General features: G+C 43.8%; 1 protein-coding gene across 20 annotated transcripts in view; it reads right to left on the bottom strand.

The window, feature by feature from the left end:
- slmapa (sarcolemma associated protein a) overlaps nt 1-26,104 on the bottom strand; it is a 256,494-nt gene that overhangs the window by 42,300 nt on the left and 188,090 nt on the right. For 13 of the 20 annotated variants that reach the window (XM_068051661.1, XM_068051658.1, XM_068051673.1 and 10 more), the window contains one exon: nt 25,373-25,435. The exons of the other annotated variants lie outside the window; for them this stretch is intronic. In XM_068051661.1, the coding sequence (XP_067907762.1) occupies nt 25,373-25,435 (63 nt within the window). The remainder of the gene's footprint in view (nt 1-25,372; nt 25,436-26,104) is intronic. 20 annotated transcript variants of the gene reach the window in all.

Below are 26,104 nucleotides of genomic sequence, written 5' to 3' on the forward strand. Positions count from 1 at the left end.
ATTTTGGCTGAGAATACTCCTGTGAAACGCCTTGGGATGTTTTACTACAATAATGGCGCTATGTAAATGCAAGTTGTTGAGATGACATAAAATGGGATGGAGTGCCAGAAAGCACACGGTTACGAGCGCTTCCTTTTTTTGTTAAATTTTGACAATTTGTGTTTTAAAACTAAAAAGGAATCCATGAATTTTTTTTTTCAAGGGCCACTGAGAGGTTTGAATTGTAAACAGTTACTGGAAGGTACCTGTCTTCAAATAATCACCAAGCAGGGGTTGTTTTTGACTTGGGGAAGATGTTTACAAAGAAGTGTCAGGTCAAGATTTATATGGGTCAGGAGGCTTGACTCCTGAGATGTTTTTGGTTTCGCTTTGGATAGCGAGTTGGGATATGGACGATGGTTTGAAAAGACAGTTGGAGAAAACCTGGCAAGAGAGCAACACCCAACTCAGTCTGTTACAGCTCTTTGAAAAAGCCTGACAGTTTTCCATCTCTTGAGAAGCAAGTGTAAGAAACTGCCTGAAACCCGTTATGGCATTTTCCCTGGAAAGCCTGCTCAGACTGATCTTGAACATCGCCTGACATGAACAGTTCTAGGAAGATTCCAGTGACAGCTATCTATACATATTTGGGACTCCAAACCAAAAAAGACTTCTGACATCTTTTCATATCTTCTCTTTTTCCTTCAAAAATTAGCAAGTATTTCGGCCAACTTTTTTTTGGGGTCTTTTTGTACATAAATCTAAAGAGTAAATCTCCTTTTTTTCTAGTTAACCGTGTATATGGTATGTGAGTGTGTGTATGAGGGGCTAAGGTAAAAAGGGTACTTCTCTATTTAAATCTGTGTTTATGATATGCTACTTTACTGATTAAGACTTGGGGGTTTATAATAAACTGATAATTTTGTTGTTTATTAAAGAAACCTGGTTGGTATGTTTTATTCTGGGATAAAAATAAAGTCTATGATTGACTGTATCGGTAAGTAGGAAAATATATGTTGTGACCTGTGGAGAAGTGGAACTAGATCCCGCCTCGGTCGTAACAACACACAAAAAGAGAGAGAGAATGAAAGTGAAAGGAAGCGAACAGGGTGCTCAAAGTTCCAGCAATGGGGAAATAAATTATGGCAAAGGGAGAATAACGTGGGGGAAGCAAGGGATGTGCAAGAGAATTGCATGGAGGGAGCAAAAAGCATAGGAGGAGGAAAAAAACATGAGGATAATATTGTTAAAAAGATTGTGCATATAGGGAAAAGTTGGAGTAGTGTGAAAGAGGCAGAAGAATGAGGGAAATGGGTGAAGACAATGTGTGTTTGTTTGATAAAGAAGGCTGTACTAATGAAAAGAAGGAACTGGATTAAAATAGCACCTCTTCAAACCTCATGCGACCCCAAAGTGTTGTATTACCTATGGATTACTTTTAAAATGCAGTTTGTATGAAATAAGCAAATGTGGTATCCAGTTTATATACAATGACAGACAGAACCTCCATTTAATATCACATCTGAAAAGTGGAACTTCTAAAACTCCAGCATGCCAGCCCTCAGTGCTGCACTTGAAGTATCAGTCTGGTTTAAAAGTGTTCAAATCTGTAGTAGAGCTTGAACTGGCTATCAAAGCTTTAGATGGGGTGAAAGATGATACTGGGTTGGAGGTTAAAAGATTCCACTTTAACCACTGGTCCAAATTACTGCAGGTACATTTTTGGAAGAACTGCTGGATGGTAACAGTTAAAGCAATCAACACCTTGCTATGTCTGTATGGCATTTAAAAAAAAATTTTAACGGTTGAGAATGCAGACAATTTTTTTTTTAGATTTAGAGATACAGCACTGAAACAGGCCCTTCGGCCCACCGAGTCTGTGCCGACCAATAACCACCCATTTATACTATCCTATATTCCTACCACATCCTCACCTGTCCCTATATTCCCCTACCACCTACCTATGCTAGTGGCAATTTATAATGGCCAATTCACCTATCAACCTGCAAGTCTTTTGGCTGTGGGAGGAAACCGGAGCACCCGGAGGAAACCCACGCAGACACAGGGAGGACTTGCAAACTCCACACAGGCAGTACCCAGATTTGAACCCGGGTCGCTGGAGCTGTGAGGCTACAGTGCTAACCACTGCGCCACTGTGCCGCCCCAATGTAAGGCATGCTTTCGGGAGTGATATCATCCATCACTCAACTTACCGCTCATTTATTTTTTTGCAGAGTTAACTTTTGAGGCAGGTCAATGCCAGAATGATTAAAAGTTAAATTTTCAATGTTGCTTCAGAAATATTACTGGCTTGATTACAGTATTTTGTGAGCTACAGTGCTGTTAATATCAATGACACTTTCATAATGCTCGTTGACACCATGGGCTGAATTTTTGGGGACCCTGAAGGCAGGAATGGATGTTAGCAGGGTCCCAAAAATATTGCACTGGGTGGTGTGCCAATTTCAAGGTGCTTATCCCGACAACGCCAATAATCACCAAGGTGGGGTTAGAGCAGGAAAGGAATCCAGTTCTCCTCTCAATTGAGGGCAGTTAAACTAGTTAAAAGGCTCATTAAGAGCTTGTTGAAGGGGGAGGGTGGAATATTTGAAGGGGCAAATGGGTTTCAGGGGCTGTCAGTTTCTCAACAGCTGAGGGGTACATAGTGGGCACCAGTCAAGGCTGCCCCAGGGCATCATCCCGGCCCCACAAGAGGGTCAGTGGGAAAAGGGTGACTCAACACTTGGCAAGTATGTGGCCTTGGCATGGCACAGGTGACAGGGAGAGCGGGCACTTAGTGCTCAGGCATTGAAGGGGGTCATCACCCCAACAGCATCGTGGGGGCAGAACAGCAGGGGCAAGGCTGCCAATTACAATAGGATGGCCACATCTAAAGGGAAGGCTGCAGCTGGCATTGGGGGCACGACTGTCAGATGTTGGGCCAAGCCGTGATGTGGGGCAACACCGACTGCAGGAAGGGCGGAACCCTGGGCACCAGGAGAAGAAAGATGGGTGGGAAAGCAATGGAGACCATACCCTCAACACTGAAGCTACCACCAAAGACCGAGCTACCTGGAGATCACCGAGACCCAGTGCATAGGAGACAGTGACTCTCCAGGCAGACGGTCACTGTCATCTGTGCCCTCATCACCCAAGACCTCGCGCCTTGCAGCACTGGTCGCTATGCCCTGCCTTGAACTTCTTCACTTTTAGCTCCTTCCAAGGATCAGCTGCGCACATCAGTGCAAATGGCTAACTCAAATGGCTGTACACCATTGCATCTCGCTGGTCAATGATGCCCTCTTTGACAGAGCTGGATAGCACGTACATTTAACGAAGACATGGCCTTGCAGGGACAGAGGTCATTGGGTTACAGTTCCATTGCTGGATTCCCCCAGCTGCAGGGCATCATCAATTGCATCCATGTGGCCATCAAGGTACCCAGCAACCTGCCAGTGAGATCCATTAACAGGAAGGGCTTCTACTCCCTCAATGTCCAACTGGTGTGTGACCACAACAGCTTCCTCCGTTGTGCATTTGCTTTCATGGCAGCAACCGACTTCTTCATCTGTCTGCCTCAGATTTTCAATCCTCGAGGTGTATGGATGGATCCTAGGGGACAAGGGATATCCCTTGAAGAGATGGCTACAAACTCCTCTGCGGCAACCCCAGACAGAGACACAGAGGTGATACAACCAATGCCACCTGATCAGTAGGACAAACATTGAGCAGGCAATCAGGCTTCTGAAGATGCAATTCTGCTACCCTGGACCAGTCAGGTGGTACCCTCATACCCTTCTGAAAGGGTCTCGGTCATTGTGGTGGTCTGCTGTGCACTCCATGACATGGCTCTCTAGAAAGGTATGGACCATGAGGCCCTTGAAGGAGACAGCTCATTAGGGGAGAAATAGGAGCAGGAGCAAGAGGTGAGAGGAGGAAGAGGAAGCAGAGGGCGATGACACTGAACACAGATGTGCCCCTGCTGCAGACAAGGGGACCTCCTCCTGCCACCCTCCGGAAAGAGGGCCTCTCTCCTCTTTCTGCCAGCCTTGAACATTAGATCCAGGTTGGCATCGATGAAGTGAGGGGCTGCCCTGACCCAGGTGCCAGGTCTCAGGCTCCTTTGCGACATCACGCTTCCCTCTGGTGCAGTGGAAGGCTTTGGCACAAAACCCAGATCTCTCCCTCAGGACAATCAGCAGCCTTAGTAATGACTGCTGTGTCAGTCTAAATGAGTTTCACACTTCAACTGGCCTGCCTTCGTTCCCGCCACCATTGGCTCTAAGTAGACAGGAAACCCGTCTCCATACGAATTTAGGGCGTCCCCATCCGAAAACCTTAACTTCAATCGATTTCCCACCAGAAGCAGGTTTCTGACCTGAAAACAATCTCAGCTCCTGTTTTCTGCCTCAGTGAAGAAAATCCAGCCACCTGGCTACAATTGTTCTTACATCTGCTTGTTTGAAATACTCAACATTTTGACATTAGTTTGCCTAGAAACAGTAAAAGCTGTACAGAAAGAACAGTAAGAACTGAAACAAACACCTACTTGGGTGCCATGGAGTTTCAAAATAAAGTATCTCCCTTTTAAGATGGAGATGTGGAGGAATTTCTTCTCTCAGGGGGTTGGTAATCTTTGGAATTCTCTCTCCCAGAGAGAAGTGGAAGCTAGGTCATTGAATATTTTGAAGGCTGAGTTAGATGGATTTTTGATTTACGAGGGAGTCAAGGGAGGCAAGTAGGAAAGTGGAGTTGACGCCACAGTCAGATCAGCCATGATTTTACTGAATGGAGGAGCAGGCTCGAGTGGCCAAATGGCCTACTCCTGCTTGTATTTCTTATGATCTTATGAGGCCAGTGGAATAATGCACGTCTACTTCCCCTCAGTACCACATTTCCAAACTGGATAATTAATGAAAGGGAACTCTACTTGGTGGCTTTCAGGCACTGCAAAACTGGCACTGATATGTAAGAGGATCATTTCAACAGAACAGGCTGAGAAAAGTAAGATAACACTGAATGATTATAAAGGAAGGCACACCTAAACAAGGCAGAAATACAGACTTGAACTGAAAATCTGAGGTTTATCCATACTTGATGTTCCGAATCAGTCTTTACTTGTTAAATTATGTAGTAACTGTATGATTTTGAAGAAAACTTTACATCCACAACTGATCTACATAATCTGAATCTAACTCTTAAGAATGCCTGAAAATATTAAAATGAAAAATTGGAAGCACAAGCATTTTGGTGAAAATGTGGCTGAAATTCCTTGGATACATTTCAGTGTTAATTTCTTTACTCTTCCCCATAAACTAGCCCAATTTTGAATTTCAATACCATCTTTATTTCATTGACAAAAGCATTTGGAGCGAAATTGGAGCGAAATTCTTGCATCCAATTGTTATGAACATTTAAGTTATGATATAATCCAACATAGTTTAGCACTGTTCTTGGATTTAACATAAACCTTAGCACACATGCTTGGGAATACAAAAAAAATTATTGAAATGTTTCAACAAAGAAAGTATAGCTATCCATTTCAGGTAATAACTTAGTTTATACAAAGAGGAAGTGCTTTAGACCTGACACAGAGATGTAACTCCACCCCAGCAGGCCAGAGAACAGGGCTGAAGTTTTTTTCATTAACGGGATTTTCTGGTAGAACAAATCCATGTACTTAGCAAAACAAAAATAATTTGTTAAAAATTTATAGACTGCACAACAGAACTTCAAAAAATGATGTGGTTACACTGCACTACAGCAGGAGGTCTGCAGCTGGCAAGGCAGTAGTTACACTGGATAGCTATGAATTGCATTCCTGCTGAGAGAGGTCTTTGCACATACATGCTTACACAGCCATTAAACTTTTAATATGTTGAGAGCCAAGTTGGCTTTTTCAAAACATTAAAAAAAATTCTATTTAAGTCTACAACATTGCCCAGGGGTTTCAATTAACCACTTGAGTGTCTTTTTAAAAACCCAGCTTGACATTCCTCCAAAATTGTACTTCATGTAATATCAAGCCCACTAGACAAAATCCATACAAGGATGAAGGAGATTGCTGAAACTGGAGGGTTTGGAGGGGGGAGAGATTTTCTATTTGCGCACTAAGTGGATGCAATATCTATCGTGTGCCTGTGGTGCCTGCCCAACAGCAATCTGGCAAGACCTGTTTGGGGACAAGTAGATGCTGTGGGAAAATGAGGATGGACCTGCTCCTGCTTGCCCCACATCAACATTAAAAAAAAAGCACTAAATGTACCTAATTTGAGAGACCTGTAGTGGTTATTTTAAGGACCTATGTTCAGGGCACTCCATGCTCAGATACAGTGGGACTGAGATGCGCCATACACTCTTTTCTCCATTTCACCACAAAAGTTGCAATAGGGGTATTACGATGTGCATATGGCCTAATTTGCATATTTAAACAGCCTCTAGCCTGTTTTGAGCAGGAGTACTGGGTGACCATTTAAAAATTGATGCAGGTGGGCACAATGTCCACGCCAGATTTTCCTCTGCTACTCAGCCATTTTTCAGGTCCGAAACAGACAAGATGAAGGCAAAGGAATTTAACGATGAGCATTGTGAAATAATACATTCAACAGCACAGATGCACATTTAATTATTGTAAATTCTGGATTTGGTCTACATTCCATTTTCTTATTAAAAAAAAATCTACATTTTTAGTGCAGCTCTTCTATATTTAAAAGAGCATATTTAATTATATGAAGAGAAAAAATTTACAGGGCTATGGGGAAAAGGCAGGGGTGTGGGACTAGGTGAGTTGCTCGAAGAGAGCCGGCATGGACACAACAGGCCGAATGGCCACCCTCAGTGCTGTAACCATTCAATGATTCTATGCATAACATGCAAAAAGGCGAGACTTATAGACCAGATACAACGGCATGTACCACTGGCACAATCATTACGTCCAAGCTTTTGGATTTCGCCAGAAAAAGCAACAAGCAGTTTAAAAATTTGATTGTATAGACAACTTGAAGCACATTTTAGCCATGCAGGAAGTAAGGCAAGCCACCAGACTAATGCTTTCACACAACACAGCAATGTTTGCTTTAGAAAAGGGGCATTAAACTGGGTTCTAACTTTGAAGTAATTGATTGAAACCAAACTCGTAGCAACTTTTTTTATAGTTGTAATGCATCTCAGTTCCCACTTATTCCGGACAACCACCTATCTTGGTCAGCCAATGAGTTGGAGGTAAAAGCCTGCTCGGGTATAAAATTAAAACCCGACCTGGGCCCCACATGATCACAGCCAAACTGAACCCGACTGGAGCCAGAGTCCTTTAATGTTTTTCATGCCCGACCCGACCTAAATATTGTAATGAATTTAATAATATCTAACATGTTATTTAATGCACTTATTTATAAAACACGGAGCCAGTACAGTCCAGCCCGACCTGAGCCTGAATGTTGGACACAGAATATAGAACCGACCCCACCCGAACCCAACACTTGTACTCAGGTGTAGTTGGGTTCGGGTTGGGTAGCCAAGCTTTAGTTGGAGGCAGGATAGGACTCAGGCCCAAACAGAAGTAGAGCAAACAGCAAACAAAGTCTATTTACAGATTCTGTTTTTTAGTTTCTCTACGAACTGCAACAAATAACATTCGTGTAAAATTAATCCCCATCACTTACACCAGGCATGTGACGGGAGAATTGCCCAACTGTCTCCATTCTGTCTGGGAGTACTGGTGTCACTATATGCAGCTAACTACTTTCCATTACCACAGGTGTCAATTATAATTGCGCCGTTCAAACCATATTAAGCACGTCAGCTATTTCGGACAGTTTAGGTAGCCGTTTGCACCTCGTTAAAATGTGATTACCTGTCATTAAATCCTTTCAGACATCCCTTCTGCCTTCAGGCACCCACTTGGTGACATCTCCTGCTTACATTTATCCGATGTACTAGGGAAAATTGACCAGAGATGAAACTGACTATACCATTGCGTACTTCAGTCGCTTTCAGCTCTCCACAGCTGAATAAGATGAATAACTTCCATCTCGCATAGCTTGTCTATAGCCAGTGAATTCAACAATTTTAATCATAGAATTGTTACAGCACAGAAGGAGGCCATGCAGCCCATCATGTCTGTGCGGGCCCTCCAAAGGAGCAATTTACTTAGTGCCACTCCCCCGCCTTGTCCCCCTAGCCCTGCACATTCTTCCTTTTCAGATAATAATCCAACTTCCTCTTAAATGCCTCTATTGAACCTGCCTCCACCAGACTCTCAGGTAGTCCATTCCAGATCCCAACAACTTGCTGCGGGAAAAAGACTTTCTTCATGCCGCCGATGCTTCTTTTGCCAGTTACCTTAAATCTGTGCCCTCTTGTTCTCAATCCTTCCATCAATGGGAACAGTTTTTCCCTATCTACTCTGTCCAGACACCTCATCATTTTGAACACCTCTATCAAATTTCCTCTCAACCTTCTCTAAGGAAAATAGTCCCAAATTCTCCAAGCTATCCACATAACTGAAGTTCCTCATCCCTAGAACCATTTTCGTGAATTGTTTCTGCATTCTCTCCAATACTTTCACATCTTCCCTCCCGGAACTGGACATAATAGTCGTGTTGAGGCTGAACCAGTGTTCTATACAACTGTAACATAACTTCCTTGCTTTTGTACTCTATGCCCCTCTTAATGAATCTCGGATGCTGTATGCTCTATTAACTGCTCTCTCAACCTGTCCTGCCACCTTCAATGATTTATGCACATATACACCCAGGTCCCTCTGCTCCTGCACCTCCTTTAGAAATATACCTTTTATTTTATATTGTCTTTCCGCGTTCTTCCTACCAAAATGAATCACTTCACACTTCTTTGCATTAAATTCATCTGCCACTTGTCCACCTATTCCACCAACTTGTCTATGTCCTTTTGAAGTTCTATACTATCCTCCTCACAGTTCACAATGTTTCCAAGTTTCGTATTATCCCCAAATTTTGAAATTGTGCCCTGTACAATGAGGTCTAGGTCATTAATATATAACTTTAACTAATAACTCCAGGACACCCTAAATATTTTCTGAAACAGTGGATGAAGATTCCCTCTGTGCTTTTTTAAAAAAAAAACAGTCTTTGTAACATTGATCACGATGTATAGCGGAAAAATTGTGATGACACTAATGAACCCGCAATACGCGATGGGGACTGTATTACCTTGAGAGAAGTAATTCAGACTTGAATCACAATGAAGTATTTAAGTAGGCATCATGCTACAATGACCTAAGTGGCAACTGCAATTACGTTGCCCTCCCCTCCCAACCTTCCCACAACACTAGCCACCAGATGATTTATTTTTATTAACCTTTTTAAATCTGAGGCATTAGAATGATCCTGCCATGAACATTGATCCTCAGCTCTTACTGAAACAACACACACGAATTTAAAGTTTTGGTAGCTGCGATCTGAGAAGTCAACCTCATTGATGTTAGTGAACAAAGACTATTTTGTGTTAATTTCATTTATCAGTCTTTGAAATCCTACAAACAATGGTTATTTAAACACAGTTGGAACACACGTGAATTTTGGTATAAGAAAGAGATCACAGTGATTTTGACAAAGTTACTGGTAAAGAATGTAAGTTTAAGAATAGAACTGAAGATTAACGGAAACTTAAAATGTGCTGTTAACCCTTAGGAATTTTAAAAACCATTGAAATTTTAGCAACCAAAGGTAAAGATATTTAATAGTTATATCTAGTTGAGGACAGTAATGGATAAAGAAAAACATCAGAACTTAAGCTGTGATAAACTGCACCAGGTACATCTGATGAAGAGGAAGCATTTTCAATTCCAATGGAAATTACTCATCCAAGGTATGTTATAAAGAAGTTATCCTAACATATATCCTGGCAAAAAAATGTAACAGATGCAAATTGCTTGGGAAAATCAAACATTCTGGCAACACAAACTCTGACTGCTGTTTTGGGGTTGAAGGCTGACCAGATTACATCATTGCACAGGAGGTATATGGGTCGCCCTGATCAAAGATCAACTCATTTTCAGCAAAGGTTTGGTTCCGAAGAAGAACGGTCAGAGATTACTGACTGAAAAAAAATGGATGTAACAAATAATCAATCCACAGTCCCAAATATCTACAGAAACTGCTGGAAATAATCAGCAGGCCTGGCAGCATCTGTGGAGAGAGAAACAGAGTTCAGGTTTCATATCTGTGTGGTCTGTTCCAGGTCATAGACCTGAAATGTTAACTCTGTTTCTCTCGCCACAGATGGTGCCAGACCTGCTGAGTATTTCTAGCACTTCCTGTTTTTCTTTCAGATTTCCACCATCTGCAGTATTTTGCTTTTATGTCCCAAATATCTTAATTGGAACAATTTTTTCTTTCAATTTACAATCAATCACTCTATAGCACATTCTGAGAATCTTGTTGATCCATGCCTCCCACATGGCCCAACCATAATTGTTAAGTAGATATGGCAACTTGAGCAATTTTAATTACAATGCATCAGGCTTTTCACTTGCTCAAATAGTTTCCTCACAATCTTATGACAATAGTTTTTTTTATTTGTTTGGAGGATGTGGGCATTGCTGGCTATGCCAGCATTTATTGCCCATCCATAATTACCCTTGAGAAGGTGGTGGTGAACTGTCTTCTTGAACTGCTGCAGTCGTTGGGGTGTTGGTGCACCAACAGTGCAGTTAGGAAGGGAGATCCAGGATTTTGACCCAGTGGCATTGAAGGAACGGTGATATAGTTCCAAGTCAGGATGGTGTGGGTCTTGGAGAGGAACTTGCAGGCGAACTTGCAGGCGGTGGTGTTCCCATGCATCTGCTGCCCTTGTCCTTCAAAGTGGTAGAGATCATGGGTTTGGAAGGCGCTGTGAAAGGAGCCTGGGCGAGTTGCTGCAGTGCATCTTGTAGATGGTACACACTGCTGCTACTGTGCATCAGTGGAGGAGGGAGTGAATATTGAAGGTGGTGGATGGGGTGCCAATTAAGTGGGCTGCTTTGTCTGTGTCCAGCTTCTTGAGTGTTGGTGGAGCTGCACCTATCCAGGCAATTGGAGAGTATTCCATCACATTCCTGACTTGTGCACTGTAGGTGATGGACAGGCTTTGGGGAGTCAGGAGGTGAGTTACTTGCTGCATAATTCCCCAGCCTCTGACCTGCTCTTGTACGCACAGCATTTATGTGGCTGGTCCAGTTCAGTTTCTGGTCAATGGTGACCCCCAGAATGTTGATAGTGGGGGATTCAGAGATGGTAATGCCATTGAACATCAAGGGGAGATGCTTAGATGCTCTCTTGTTGGAGATGGTCATTGTTTGGCACTTGTGTGGCGTGAATGTTACTTGCCACTTATCAGCCCAAGCTTGGATGTTGTCCAGGTCTTGCTGCATCTTGACATGGGCTGCTTCAGTATGGGAGGAATCATGAATGGTGAACATTATGCAAACATCAGCGAACATCGCCACTTCTGACCTTGTGATTGATGGAAGGTCATTGATGAAGAAACTGAAGATGGTTGGGCCGAGGACACTACCTTGAGGAACTCCTACAGTAATGTCTTGGGACTGAAATGATTGACTTCCAACAACCACAACCATCCTCCTTTGTGCCAGGTATGACTCCAACCTTTGGAGAGTTTCCCCCCTGATTCCTATTGACTCCAGTTTTGCTAGGGCTCTTCGATACCATAACCGGTCAAATGCTGCCTTGATGTCAAGGGCAGCCACTCTCACCTCACCTATGGAGTTCAGCTATTCTGTCTGTGTTTGGAGCAAGGCTGTAATAAGGTCAGGAGCGAAGTGGCCTTGGCGGAACCCAAACTGAGAGTGAGCAGGTTATTGCTGCGCAAGTGCCACTTGGTAGCACTGTCGATGACCCCTTCCATCACTTTGTTGATGATCGGGAGTAAAGTGATAGGGCAGTAATTAGCCGGGTCAGATTTGTCCTGCTTTTTGTGCACAGGACATACCAGGGCAATTTTCCACATTGCCGGGTAGATGCTGGTGTTGTAGCTGTCCCAGAACAGCTTGGCTACGGGTGCGGCTAGTTCTGGAGCACGTGTTCAGTATTATTGCTGGGATATTGTCAGGGTCCATAGCCTTTGCAGTATCCTGTGCCTTCAGCCATTTCTTGATGTCACGTGGAGTGAATTGGATTGGCTAAAGACTGGCAGCTGCAATCATATCATAGGAAATAGGAACAGCAGTAGGTCATTTGGCCCATTGAGCCTGCTCCGCTATTCAAATAACTCATGACTGATCATGTACCTCTACGTCATTTTTCCCCACTATCCCCATTTCATTTGATGTTATTAGTATCCAGAAATCTATCGGTTTCTGTCTTGAACATGCTCAATGATTGAGCTTCCACAGCCCTCTGGGGTAGAGAATTCCACAAATTCACCATCCTCGGAGTAGAGAAAGTTCTCCTCATCTCAGTCTCAAATGCCCTGCCCCTTATTCTGAGACTGTGTCCCCTTGTTCTAGACTCACCAGCCAGAGGAAACATCCTATCCACATCTACACTGTCACACCCTGTAAGAATTTTGTAAGTTTCAATGAGATCACCTCTCTAGAGAATACAAGTCCAGTTTCTGCAATCTCTCCTCATAAGACAATTCCGCCATCCCAGGGATTAGTCTGGTGAACCTCCGGTGCACTCCCTCCATGAGAAGTACATCCCTCCTTAGAAGAGGAGACCAAAATTGTACACAATACTCCAGGTGCGGTTTCACAAAGGCTTTATACAATTGAAGCAATCCATCATTACTCCTATACTCAAATCCCTTTGCAAGAAGGCCAACATACCATTTGCCTTCTTAATTGCTTACTGCACCTACATACTAGCTTTTAGTGACTCATGAACAAGGATACCCACGTCTCTTTGGACATCAACACTTCCTAACCTCACTATTTACGAAACGGTCTGCCTTTCTGTTTTTTTGACCAAAGTAGATCTTCTTCGTTAGCCTCCTTGTCTCGAGAAACAATGGGTAAGCGCCTGGAGGTGGTCACTGGTTTGTGCAGCAGCGCCTGGAGTGGCTATAAAGGCCAGTTCAAGAATGACAGACTCTTCCATAGGCGCTGAAGATAAAATTGGTTGTCGGGACTGTTACACAGTTGGCTCTCTCCTTGCGCTTCTGTCTTTTCTCCTGCCAACTGCTAAGTCTCTTCGACTCGCCACACTTTAGCCCTGCCTTTATGGTTGCCCACCAGCTCTGGCGATCGCTGGCAACTGACTCCGACTTGTGATCAATGTCACAGGACTTCATGTCACGTTTGCAGACGTCTTTAAAGCGGAGACAAGGACAGGCGGTGGGTCTGATACCAGTGACGAGCTCGCTGTACAATGTGTCTTTGGGGATCCTGCCATCTTCCATGCGGCTCACATGGACAAGCCATCTCAGGTGCCACTGGCTTAATAGGGTGTATATGCTGGGGATGTTGGCCGCCTCGAGGACGGTCCTGCCACCTGATGCCAAGGATTCTCCAGAGGCAGCGAAGATGGAATGAATTGAGACGTCGCTCTTGGCTGACGTACGTTGTCCAGGCCTCGCTGCCGTAGAGCAAGGTACTGAGGACACAGGCTTGATACACTTGGACTTTTGTGTTCTGTGTCAGTGCGCCATTTTCCCACACTCTCTTGGCCAGTCTGAACATAGCAGAGGAAGCCTTTCAGATGCGCTTGTTTAATTCTGCATCGAGAGACAGGTTACTGGTGATAGTTGAGCCTAGGTAGGTGAACTCTTGAACCACTTCCAGAGTGTGGTCGCCGATATTGATAGACGTCCTGTCCCATGATGTTCGTTTTCCTGAGGCTGATGGTTAGGCCAAATTCATTGCAGGCAGCCGCGAACCTGTCGATGAGTCTCTGCAGGCACTCTTCAGTGTGAGATGTTAATGCAGCATCGTCAGCAAAGAGGAGTTCCCTGATGAGAACTTTCCGTACTTTGGTCTTCGCTTTTAGACGGGCAAGGTTGAATAACCTGCCACCTGATCTTGTGTGGAGGAAAATTCCTTTTTCTGAGGACTTGAAAGCATGTGAGAGCAGCAGGGAGAAGAAGATCCCAAACAGTGTAGGTGCGAGAACACAGCCCTGTTTCACGCCACTCAGGGTTGGAAAGGGGTCTGATGAGGCGCCGCTATGCTGAATTGTGCCTTTCATATGGTCATGGAATGAGGTGATGATACTTAGTAGCTTTGGTGGGCATCCAATCTTTTCTAGTAGTCTGAAGAGACCACTTCACACTAAACCCTGTCACCAGGTTTCTTGGAGGCACCCAAGATCACATCTTTGGCACCAGCTGGACCTCATCGTCACAAGGCGAGCCTCTTTAAACAGCGTTCAAATCACACGCAGCTTCCATAGTGAGGACTGCGACACCGACCACTCCCTGGTGTGCAGCAAGGTTAGCCTCAAACCAAAGAAGCTGCATCACTCCAAGCAGAAGGGACGGCCACGCATCAACACTAGCAGAATTTCTCATCCACAGCTGTTACGCAAGTTTCTAAATTCACTTGAAAAGGCCCTCCAAAACACTCCCACAGGGGATGCAGGGACCAAGTGGGCTCACATCAGAGACACCATCTATGACTCAGCAATGACCACCTATGGCAATTGTTTGAAGCGGAATGCAGACTGGTTTCAATCTCACATTGAAGAGCTGGAACCTGTCATAGCCGCTAAGCGCATTGCACTGCTGAGCTACAAGAAAGCCTCCAGCGAGTTAACATCCGTAGCACTTAAAGCTGCCAGAAGCGCTGCACAAAGAACAGCCAGGCGCTGCGCAAATGACTACTGGCAACACCTATGCAGTCATATTCAGCTGGCCTCTGACACAGGAAATATCAGAGGGGATGTATGATGGCATTAAGAGAGCTTTTGGGCCAACCGTCAAGAAGATTGCCCCCCTCAAATCTAAATCAGGGGACACAATCACTGACCAACGCAAGCAAATGGACCGCTGGGTGGAACACTACCTAGAACTGTACTCCATGGAAAATGTTGTCACTGAGACCGCCCTCAATGCAACCCTGTCTCTGCCGGTCATGGATGAGCTGGACGTACAGCCAACAAAATCAGAACTCGGTGATGCCATTGATTCTCTAGCCAGCTGAAAAGCCCCTGGGAAGGACGGCATTACCCCTGAAATCATCAAGAGTGCCAAGCCTGCTATACTGTCAGCTCTGCACGAACTGCTTTGCCTGTGCTGAGATGAGGGAGCAGTACCACAGGACATGCGCGATGCCAATATCATCACCCTCCATAAGAACAAGGGTGACCGCGGTGACTGCAACAACTACTGTGGAATCTCCCCGCTCAGCATAGTGGGGAAAGTCTTCGCTCGTGTCACTTTAAACAGTCTCCAGAAGCTGGCTGAGCGCGTCTACCCTGAGGCACAGTGTGGCTTTCGAGCAGAGAGATCCACCATTGACATGCTGTTCTGCCTTCGCCAGCTACAGGAGAAATGCCGTGAACAACAGATGCCCCTCTACGTTGCTTTCATTGATCTCACCAAAGCCTTTGACCTCGGCAGCAAAGTCGTCTCTTCAGACTACAAGAAGAGATTGGATGCCCAAAGCTACCAAAGTAGATTCACTTCACACTTATTCACATTATATTCCATCTGCCATGTTCTTGCCCATTCACTTAGCCTTTCCAAATCCCCTTGAAGCCTCCTTGCATGCTCCGCACAACTTACATTCCCTCCAAATTTTGTGTCATCGGCAAATTTGGAAATATTACACAATTGGTCCCCATATCCAAATAATTTATATAGATTGTGAACAGCTGTGGCCCAAAGCACTGATCCTTGTGGTATCCCACTAGTAACATTCTGAGAATGACCCATTTATTCCTACTCTGCTTTCTGTCTGTTAACCAATTCTCAATCCATTGCAGTATATTACCCCCAATCCCATGTGCTCTAATTCTGTTTACTAACCTCCTGTGTGGGACCTTATCAAAGGCCTTCTGAAAATCCAAATACACCACATCCCCTTGTTCTCCATTATCTATGCTACAAGTAACATTCTCAAAAAACTCCAACAGGTTTGTCAAACATGATTTCCCTTTCACAAATCCATGTTGACTCTGCCCAAATCATATTATTTTCCAAGTGTCCAGTTATCTCATCCTTTATAATAGATTCTAACATTTTCCCTTCTACTGACGTCAAACTAACAGATCTGTAGTTCTCAGTTTTCCCTCTCACTGCCTTCTTAAATAGTGGGGTTACATTTCCAGTCTGCAGGAAACCTTCGAGAATCTATGGAATTTTGAAAGATAACCACCAATGCATCCACTATCTCTACAGCCACCTCCTTCAATACTCTGGGATGTAGCTCATCTGGTCCAAGGGATTTATCCACTTTCAATCCAATTAGTTTTTTGAGTACTACCTCTTTATTGATACTAATTACTTTCAGTTCCTCATTTTTACAAGTTTCTTGCTTCCCCAGTATTTCTGGGAGATTTTCTTTGTGTCTGTCTTCACAGAGGAAGACAAAGTAATTGTTTAGTCTCTCCGCCACTTCCACATTCGCCACCACAAACTCTCCTGTCTCCACCTGCAATGGACCCACATTCGTCCTTGCGATGAGTTTCCTTTTCACATACCTACAGAAGATTTTACAGTCCACCTTAATGTTTCTAGCTAACTTACATTCACAATTTCTTTTCCCTTTATCAGTTTCTTGGTCCTCCTTTGTTGGAACTCTAAATTGCTCCCAATTCACAGGCTTACCACTTTTTCTGGCGATCTTATAAGCCACTTCCTTTGACCTGCTGGGGACCATAGGAAGAGGCTGAGATGGATCATCCCATCGGCACTTCTGGCTGAAGATTGATGCAAATGCTTCATCCTCTTCTTTTGCACTGATGTGCTGGGCTCCCCCATCATTGAGGATGGGGATATTTGTGTATTTATTTTTATACACCAGTTGTCAGCCATCAGATGTGGAATCAAATAGATGGACGGTCTGTAAAAGTGAACACCTCATGAACCCCTATGTCGACGGAGGCCTCGGAATATAGTCTTAACTAATACAGACAGATGGTAAGGCCTCTGATGAAAGGTCAGCAAGGCCGCCTCTGGGAGATAACTTCTTGGTTCACTGGTCCTTTGCACTTGTCCTCATGAGAAGTGTCTGCAAATCAGAGTCACAAATCCCCCTGCCATGTATGTCATTGCTCAGTAAGCTCGGACCTGGAGCGCCATCTTCAGCTGGCATCTCGAGGCACCTCATGCTCAGCCTCCTCCTCCTCGGATGCCGCTCGTTCACCGCCTTCCTCTGGGTTTAGCACTACTCCTCTCTGGAGCGCCAGGCTGTGCTATGCGCAGCAGACAACAATGATGCAGGATATCCTTGAGGGTGTGTATTGAAGGGCTTGCCCCAGATCCATGAAAGCATTTAAACTTCAACTTCAAAAGGTCAATGGTCTGCTCGATGGTGGCCCTTCCAGTCATATGGCTGTGGTTGTACATGTCCTCTACATGTGTGTTAGGGTTGCTTTCACCATGGTCTTCAGTGGATACCCTTCGTCCCTCAGTATCCAGCCGTGACAGCGTTCGAGTGGTCTGAAGAGCTGAGGCAATTGGGACTATCTAAACTTCCCAGAAACCTCATACAGACCTGCAAGGTCCATTTCAGTGGTCGCAGATGACTTGAATATTCAGGGAATGGAGCCCCTTCCCGTTCACAAAGGTGCCTGGCTGCTCTGAGGGAACCGTGGTGGCCACATGAGTACAGTCAATGACCCGCTGCACCTGGGGAAATCCAGCCATGTCCCTGAAGCCGACTGTCCTCTCAGTCTGACCAGTTGTGAACTAGATACATTGGCCAGCCGACAATACATGGCACTCGTGGTCTCTATTATGCAAGAAACATAAGAACATAAGAAATAGCAGCAGGAGTAGGCCATTTGACCCCTCGAGCCTACTCCGCCATTCAATAAGATCATGGTTTTTTTTTTATTCGTTTGTGGGATGTGCTAGGCCAGCATTTATTGCCCATCACTAATTGCCCTTGAACTGACTAGGCCATTTCAGAGGGCATTTTAAGAGTCAACCACATTGCTTTGGGTCTGGAGTCGCATATAAACATAGAAACACAGAAAATAGGAGTGGGAGTAGGCGATTCGGCCCCTCGAGCCTGCACCACCATTCATTATGATCATGGCTGATCATCCAACTCAGTAACCTGTTCCCGCTTTCCCCCCCATATCCTTTGATCCCTTTTGCCCCAAGAGCTATATCTAACTCCTTCTTGAAAACATACAATGTTTAGGCCTCAACTGCTTTCTGTGGTAGCGAATTCCACAGGCTCACCACTCTCTGGGTGAAGTAATTTCTCTTCATTTCAGTCCTGAATGGTTTACCCCATATCCTTAGACTATGATCCCTGGTTCTGGACTCCCCCACCATTGGGAACATCCTTCCTGCATCTACCCTGTCAAGTCTGGTTAGAATTTTATCGGTTTCTATGAGATCCCCCCCTCACTCTTCTAGACTCCAGCGAATATAATCCTAACCGACTCAATCTCTCCTCATACGTCAGTCCCACCATCCCAGGAATCAGTCTGGTAGACCTTCGCTGCACTCCCTCTATAGCAAGAACGTTCTTCCTCAGATGAGGAGACCAAAACTGCACACAATATTCCAGGTGTGGCCTCACCAAGGCCCTGTATAATTGCAGCAAGACATCCCTGCTCCTGTACTTGAATCCTCTCGCTATGAAGGCCAACATACCATTTGCCTTTTTTAACCGCCTGTTGCACCTGCATGCTTACCTTCAGTGATTGGTGTATGAGAACACCCAGGTCTCGCTGCATATTCCCCTCCCTCAGTTTATAGCCGTTCAGATAATAATCTGCCTTCCTGTTTTTGCTACCAAAGTGGATAACCTCACATTTATCCACATTATACTGCATCTGCCATGCATTTGCCCACTCACTCAACTAGTTCAAATCACCCTGAAGCCTCTCTGCATCCTCCTCACAACTCATCCTCCCACCCAGTTTTGTGTCATCTGCAAATTTGGAGATATTACATTTAGTTCCCTCATCTAAATCATTAATATATACTGTGAATAGCTGGGGTCCTAGCACCGATCCCTGTGGTACCCCACTAGTCACTGCCTGCCATTTGGAAAAAGACCGTTCATTCCTACTCTTTGTTTCCTATCTGCCAACCAATTTTCTATCCATCGCAATACACTACCCCTAATCCCACGTGCTTTAATTTTACATGCTACTCTCTTATGTGGGACTTTGTCGAAAGCCTTCTGAAAGTCCAAATAAACCACATCCACTGGCTCCCCCTCATGAACTCTACTAGTTACATCCTCGAAGAATTCTAGTAGATTTGTCAAGCATGATTTCCCTTTCGTAAATCCATGCTGACTCTGTCCGATTCTCCACTATAATCCAAGTGCTCTGCTATAAAATCTTTGATAATGGACTCTAGAATTTTCCCCACTACCGACGTCAGGCTGACTGGTCTATAATTCTGTTTTCTCTCTACCTCCCTTTTTAAATAGTGGGGTTACATTAGCTACCCTCCAATCTGTAGGAACTGTTCCAGAGTCTATAGAATCTTGGAAGATGACCACCAATGTATCCATTATTTCAGGGCCACTTCCTTAAGTACTCTGGGATGTAGATTATCAGGCCCTGGGGATTTATCGGCTTTCAATCCCATCAATTTCCCCAACACCATTTCTCTACTAATACGGATTTCCTTCAGTTCCTCCCTCTCACTAAACCATGTGTTCCCCAACATTTCTGGTATGATATTTGTGTCCTCCTTTGTGAAGACAGAACCAAAGTATGCATTTAGTTGGTCAGCCATTTCTTTATTCCCCACAATAAATTCCCCTGTTTCTGACTGTTAGGGACCTACATTTGTCTTCACCAATCTTTTTCTCTTCACATACCTATAGAAACTTTTACAGTCAGTTTTTATGTTCTCTGCAAGCTTACTCTTGTACTCTATTTTCCCCTTCTTAATCAATCCCTTGGTCCTCCTTTGTTGAATTCCAAGCTGCTCCCAATCCTCAGGTCTGTTGTTTTTTTTGGCAAATTTGTATGCCTCTTCCTTGGATCTAATGCTATGTCTAATTTCCCTTGTAAGCCATGGTTTGGCTACCTTTCCCGTTTTACTTTTGCGCCAGACAAGAATAAACAATTGTTGCAGTTCATCCATGCGCTCTTTGAATGTTTGCCATTGCCTATCCACCGACATCCCTTTAAGTAACGTTTCCCAATCCATCATAGTCAACTCGCGCCTCAGACCTTTGTAGTTTCCTTTATGAAGATTCAGGACCCGTGTCTCAGAATCAACTACCTCACTCTCCATCTTGATGAAAAATTCTATCATATTATGCTCGCTCATCCCTAAGGGATCCCGCACAACTAGATTGTCAATTACTCCTCTCTCATTACACAATACCCAGTCCAGGATGGTCTGTTCTCTAGTTGGTTCCTCAACATAGTAGTCCAGAAAACCATCTCGTATACACTCCATGAATTCCTCCTCTACGGTATTGTGACTAATTTGGTGTGTCCAATCTAATTGCAGATTAACGTCACCCATAATTACAGATGTTCCTTTATCGCATGCATCTTTAATTTCCTGTTTAATGCCATTCCCACATCACCACTACAGTTTGGGGGTCTATAAACAACCCCCACTAATGTTTTTTGCCCCTTAGTGTTTCTCAGCTGTACCCATACAGATTCCACATCGTCAGAACCAATATCCTTCCTCACTATTGCATTAATTTCCTCTTTAACCAGCAATGCAACTCCACTGTCTTTTACTTTTTGTCTGTCCTTCCTAAATACTGAATACCCATGGATGTTTGCCATTGCCTATCCACCGTCATCCCTTTAAATAATGTTTCCCAATCCATCATGGCCAACTCATGCCTCATACCTTTGTAGTTTCCTTTATGAAGATTCAGGGCCCTTGTCTCAGAATCAACTACGTCACTCTCCATCTTGATGAAGAATTCGAACATATTAGGGTCGCTCGTTCCCAAGGGGTCTTGCACCACTAGATTGTCAATTATTCCTCTCTCATTACACAATACCCAGTCTAGGATGGCCTGTTCTCTAGTTGGTTCCTCAACATATTGGTCCAGAAAACCATCCCGTATACACTCCAAGTATTCCTCCTCTATGGTATTGTGACTAATTTGATTTGTCCAATCTATATGCAGATTAAAGTCACCCATAATTACAGATGTTCCTTTATTACATGCATCTCTAATTTCCTGTTTAATGCCATTCCCAACATCACCACTACAGTTTGGGATTCTATATACAACCCCCACTAAAGTTTTTTGCCCCTTAGGATTTCTCAGCTCTATCCATACAGATTCCACATTGTCAGAGCCAATATCCTTCCTCACTATTGCATTAATTTCCTCTTTAACCAGCAATGCAACACCACCGCCTTTTGCTTTTTGTCTGTACTTCCTAAATACTGAATATCCCTGGATGTTCATTTCCCATCCCTGGTCACCTTGCAGCCATGTCTCCGTAATCCCGACTATATCATACCCGTTTACATCTATTTGCGCGATTAATTCATCCACTTTACTGTGAATGCTCCCTGCGTTAAGGCACAAAACCGTAAGGCTTGTCTTTTTAACATTACTTGTCCCCTTCCCACTATTTTTCACTGTGTCCCTGTTTGATTCTGGCCCTTGATTTCTCTGCCTATCACTTTTCTTATTCCCTTTACTGTCTTTTGTTCTCGTCTTTGATCCCCCGTCCTCTGACTCCTTGCAAAGGTTCCCACCCCCCTGGCATTTTAGTTGCCCTCCCCAACCACTCTAGCAAATACTTCCCCTAGGACATCAGTCCTGGTCCTGCCCAGATGTAACCCGTCCAGTTTGTACAGGTTCCACCTCCCCCAGAACCGGCCCCAATGTCCTAGGAATCTAAAACCCTCCCCTTCACACCATCTCTTCAGCCACGTATTTATCAGATATATCCTGCCATTTCTACTCTGACTAGCACGTGGCACTGGTAGTAATCCTGGGATCACTACTTTTGAGGTCCTACTTTTCAACTTACTTCCTAACTCCCAATATTCTGCTTTTAGGACCTCATCCTTTTTTTCTCCTACGTCGTTTGTACCAATGTGTACCACAACCACTGGCTGTTCACCCTCCCCCTTCAGAATGTCCTGTAACCACTCAGACATCCTTGACCCTAGCACCAGTGAGGCAACAGACCAGGTAAGGACGGCAGGTTTCCTTCCCTAAAGGGCATGATGTGAACCAGAAAGGTTTTTTTTACAACAATCGACAATGGTTTCATGGTGACCAATAGACTAGCTTTTTAATTCCCAGATTAATTGAATTCAAATTGCACCATTTGCCATGGTGGGATTAGAACCCATGTCCCCAGAGCAGTAGTTTGGGTTTCTGGGTTACTAGTCCAGTAACATTACCACCCCATGGATGATCTGATTTTAGCCTTAACTCCACTTTCATGCCTGCCTCCCATAACCCTTTACTCCCTTGCAGATCAAAAATCTGTCTCGCTTACCCATGAATATATTCAATGACCCAGCCTGCACTGCTCTCTGGGGTAGAAAATTCCAAAGATTAACAGCCCTCTGAATGAAGAAATTCTTCCTCATCTCCATCTTAAATGGGAGACCCCTTATTTTGAAACTGTGCCCCCTAGTTCTAGATCCCCTCACGAGGGGAAACATTCTTTCAGCATCCACCCTGTCAAATCCCCTCAGGATCTTATATGTTTCAATAAGATCACCTCTCATTCTTCTGAACTCCAATGAATATATGTCCAACCTGCTGAACTGTTCCTTGTCAGACAATGCCGTCATCCCAGGAATCAACCTTGTGAACCTTCTCTGAACATCCTCCAATGCAAGTATATCCCCCCCTTAAAGACGACCAAAACTGTTCACAGTACTCTAGGTGTGGTCTCAACAACATCCTATACAATTGTAGCAAGACTTCCCCACTTTTATACTCCATCCCCCTTGTAATAAAGGCCAACCATCCATTTGCCTTCCTAATTATTTGCTGTACCTGCATGCTAACTTTTTGTGTTACATGTACGAGGACACCTAGAACCCTCTGGACCTCAGCATTCCGCAGTCTCTCTCCATTTAAATAATATTCTGCTTTTGGCCAATGGGCCGCTGACTCAGAGATGCCACATAGATCTCCAGATGATCCCTGAAATGAACCACAGGGGAAAAAGTCAAGTGCCAATGTCACCTTTAACGCGACAGACATTGGGTGTTGGCCACTTCCCACTGGCATCAACTCCTGCTCTAGCAGATCAACATGGCTCTGTCAGTTTTGAGCGAGAGAGGCAGGGGGAATATGAAGAAGCACTTTATTACACAGTGGGTGGTAATGACCTGGAACTCACTGCCCACAAGAGTGGTGGAAACAGAGACAATCACTGAGTTCAAGACGAAGTTGGATGGCCACTTGAGAGAAATAGACTTTCAGGGCTACAGGGATTGAGCCGGGAGTAGGACTGACTACATAGCTCCATGGAGCCAGCATGGACTCTATACATCACAGAAGAAGGCCATTCAATCCATAATCACTCTACTACCTGCCTGGAGAGATGCAGTCTTGTCGGTGTTGGTGCACGGTCATCTCCATGAAGCTGAGCCCTTGACAGTACACCCTTTGAGCTGTTTTGCGCCTTCTGCGACAGAGCTGCAATCTTGTCCCCATGCGCCCTCCTCGCCATGTCCAATGGCTTTCTCAACCCGCTGGAGCTCCCCTGGTCACTTTCCAGCGGCATTGGCCCCTGACACAAACTCTGTTCCCTAGCCACTGATTCTCTCTGGCCACTGTCTTAGGTCGAACCAGAATGCTCGCAAGAGAGAAAGTGACAAGGAGTCATCAATTTCTAATAGTAAAGAGAGGTGTTGAGAATTATTTATGCAGAGTTTTTATAACCTGGAATGCTTTGTCACTGGGAATGCTTTGTCATAGGGAATAACTGAAGGAGGAACCATTGCAACTTTAAAGGTAAAAATGGACAAATACTTGCAACAGAGGAAAATATACTGCTATCTTTAATTTCAGATTGCTTTAGCAAACAGCTGACAAAGACCTGATGGGCCACTGGAGTTATAAAGTTCTATGTCTCTCTGCCTCAATACTAAATTCAGATTACCATTCTTGACTGTCAACCTGACTGTCAGTCATTCACATTGACTGAGTGAGACTGCCAATCTATTGCTCATCAGTGTCAAATTACAATCAGATCTCTGCTGTGGTTCACGTTCACAGAGATTCTGATTCAAATTTTGTTTGATAATGCCCCTGTGAAGCACCTTGGGACATTTTGCTGGGATAAAGGTGCTATATAAATGCAAGTTGTTGACTATGACTATCAAAAATATTTTACTTATAACCAACATAGTTTGAGATAAGAGAATTTCATACCATCAGTTTGTGCTAGGTTTCAAACCTCGATCTCAAGTTTGCTGACCACATTCACTTTTTTTTAAGGAGACACTGAGGTAAAATATCATACCAACAGGATCACAGGGCTCCACCAATGCAGTTGTCAAACCGATTACCAGAAACTGCACAAGAGCTTGTTTGAGGGACAAATCCAGAGTGTATTAGAACACCTGAAATAGACCATAACATTTTTCTTGGCAGATTTGAGATGGAAGCTTCACATTTTGCAATGTTTTAAAATGTGTAAATAGTACTGAAATGCTTTAAGAAAATATATGTACTGGCCCTTGGATGAATTTTGGGAGATATTTCTCAGAACACATACAATTATGTTATAAAAGCTACCATCTCGTATCTGATAAATATTTTAATTGAATTACCCACAAGATAGTGCAACCATCATACATAACCAAAACAGAGTAATGACTGTGAAATTTGAATGGGTATCTGCTGAACCTACATTGTCACAGACTGGCAAATTACTGCTCGAAAAAGGGACGATTCACTATTAAACAAGATTTTTCCATTATGACGATTCAAGAAATTTACTAAGCTTCCAAGTGGTGACAAACTTGAATACCTCAGATTATAGTGCAAGCGCATCTAAAATCAAAATGTAATTACTTGTAATCCCATAAAAAAAAACAAGACTTTGTGTACATATCAGTTTTGATATCAAAAGTAACTTTGAAAAACTGTAGTATATAAACACCTTCATAAGAGCAGAGGAACATCTGCACTACCTGAGATTGGTAATATTTCATGAGGTAGTTTGTTTCTAATTCATGATCGGGTTTAGTATTTAAACAAAATGAAGAACTGAGGAAAGAGATACAATCAGAAAATGGCCTATAACAACTGCCATATCAAAGAGGCTTGCATTGTGCCAGCTAACAAACGAATACACCCTATACTTACACTTGAGATGATCCAGCTCACTTTCATGTTTTCTGCTGGAGGCCCTCGCCTCTGCCAAGAGGTCTGCAGTGGGGTGAAGCAGAAGAAAGGCAGAAGAACAGTGCAGATGAAACAGAAGCCAGCAAACATAGAAGACAGAAAAGCAAGAAACACTGCATGAGAATGAAACAAAAGCCAACATGAAAGGCTTATCCTTTAAAGTGCTGGCTCATACCTGCCTTTAAAAATGGGAAAGTGTGCAGAATTTAGAGTTCCACATATCAGTTATTATTCCACATTTAATTCAAATTCCCCAAAAGATTTAGTGCAGTAGGATCGTCTCCAATTGCATACTATTTGAAAAATTGTATAGGGAGAATAAGTCACATAAATCATACATTTTGCTCCTTGTAGTCAGAGTGCCGATAAGGTGTCTGCCATGTTTGACACACGCACACACCAACACTTGAATAAATGCTGTGACTAATCTATCAAATATGCTTGACACTTGTTTGAATTGATTTTGTACCTTAACTTTGATTCCACTCTTAATTTCAACTTGTTGGGATTGAATAAAGTGCTGCTTCTTTGAGCTATTTTATTCTTGAATCATGGATTACCAAAAATAAAAAGTACATTTCACAATACAAAGCGGAGGAGCAAAACAGAACTTGAACGCACAGATATCAACCACCACTTTTTGTGCTGCCTTAAGAGTTTCAGATCAAGACTGTTAATACAATATATTTGTGA

This window comes from Heterodontus francisci, chromosome 19, assembly GCF_036365525.1.
Source record: "Heterodontus francisci isolate sHetFra1 chromosome 19, sHetFra1.hap1, whole genome shotgun sequence".
Taxonomy (NCBI): Eukaryota; Metazoa; Chordata; class Chondrichthyes; order Heterodontiformes; family Heterodontidae; genus Heterodontus; species Heterodontus francisci.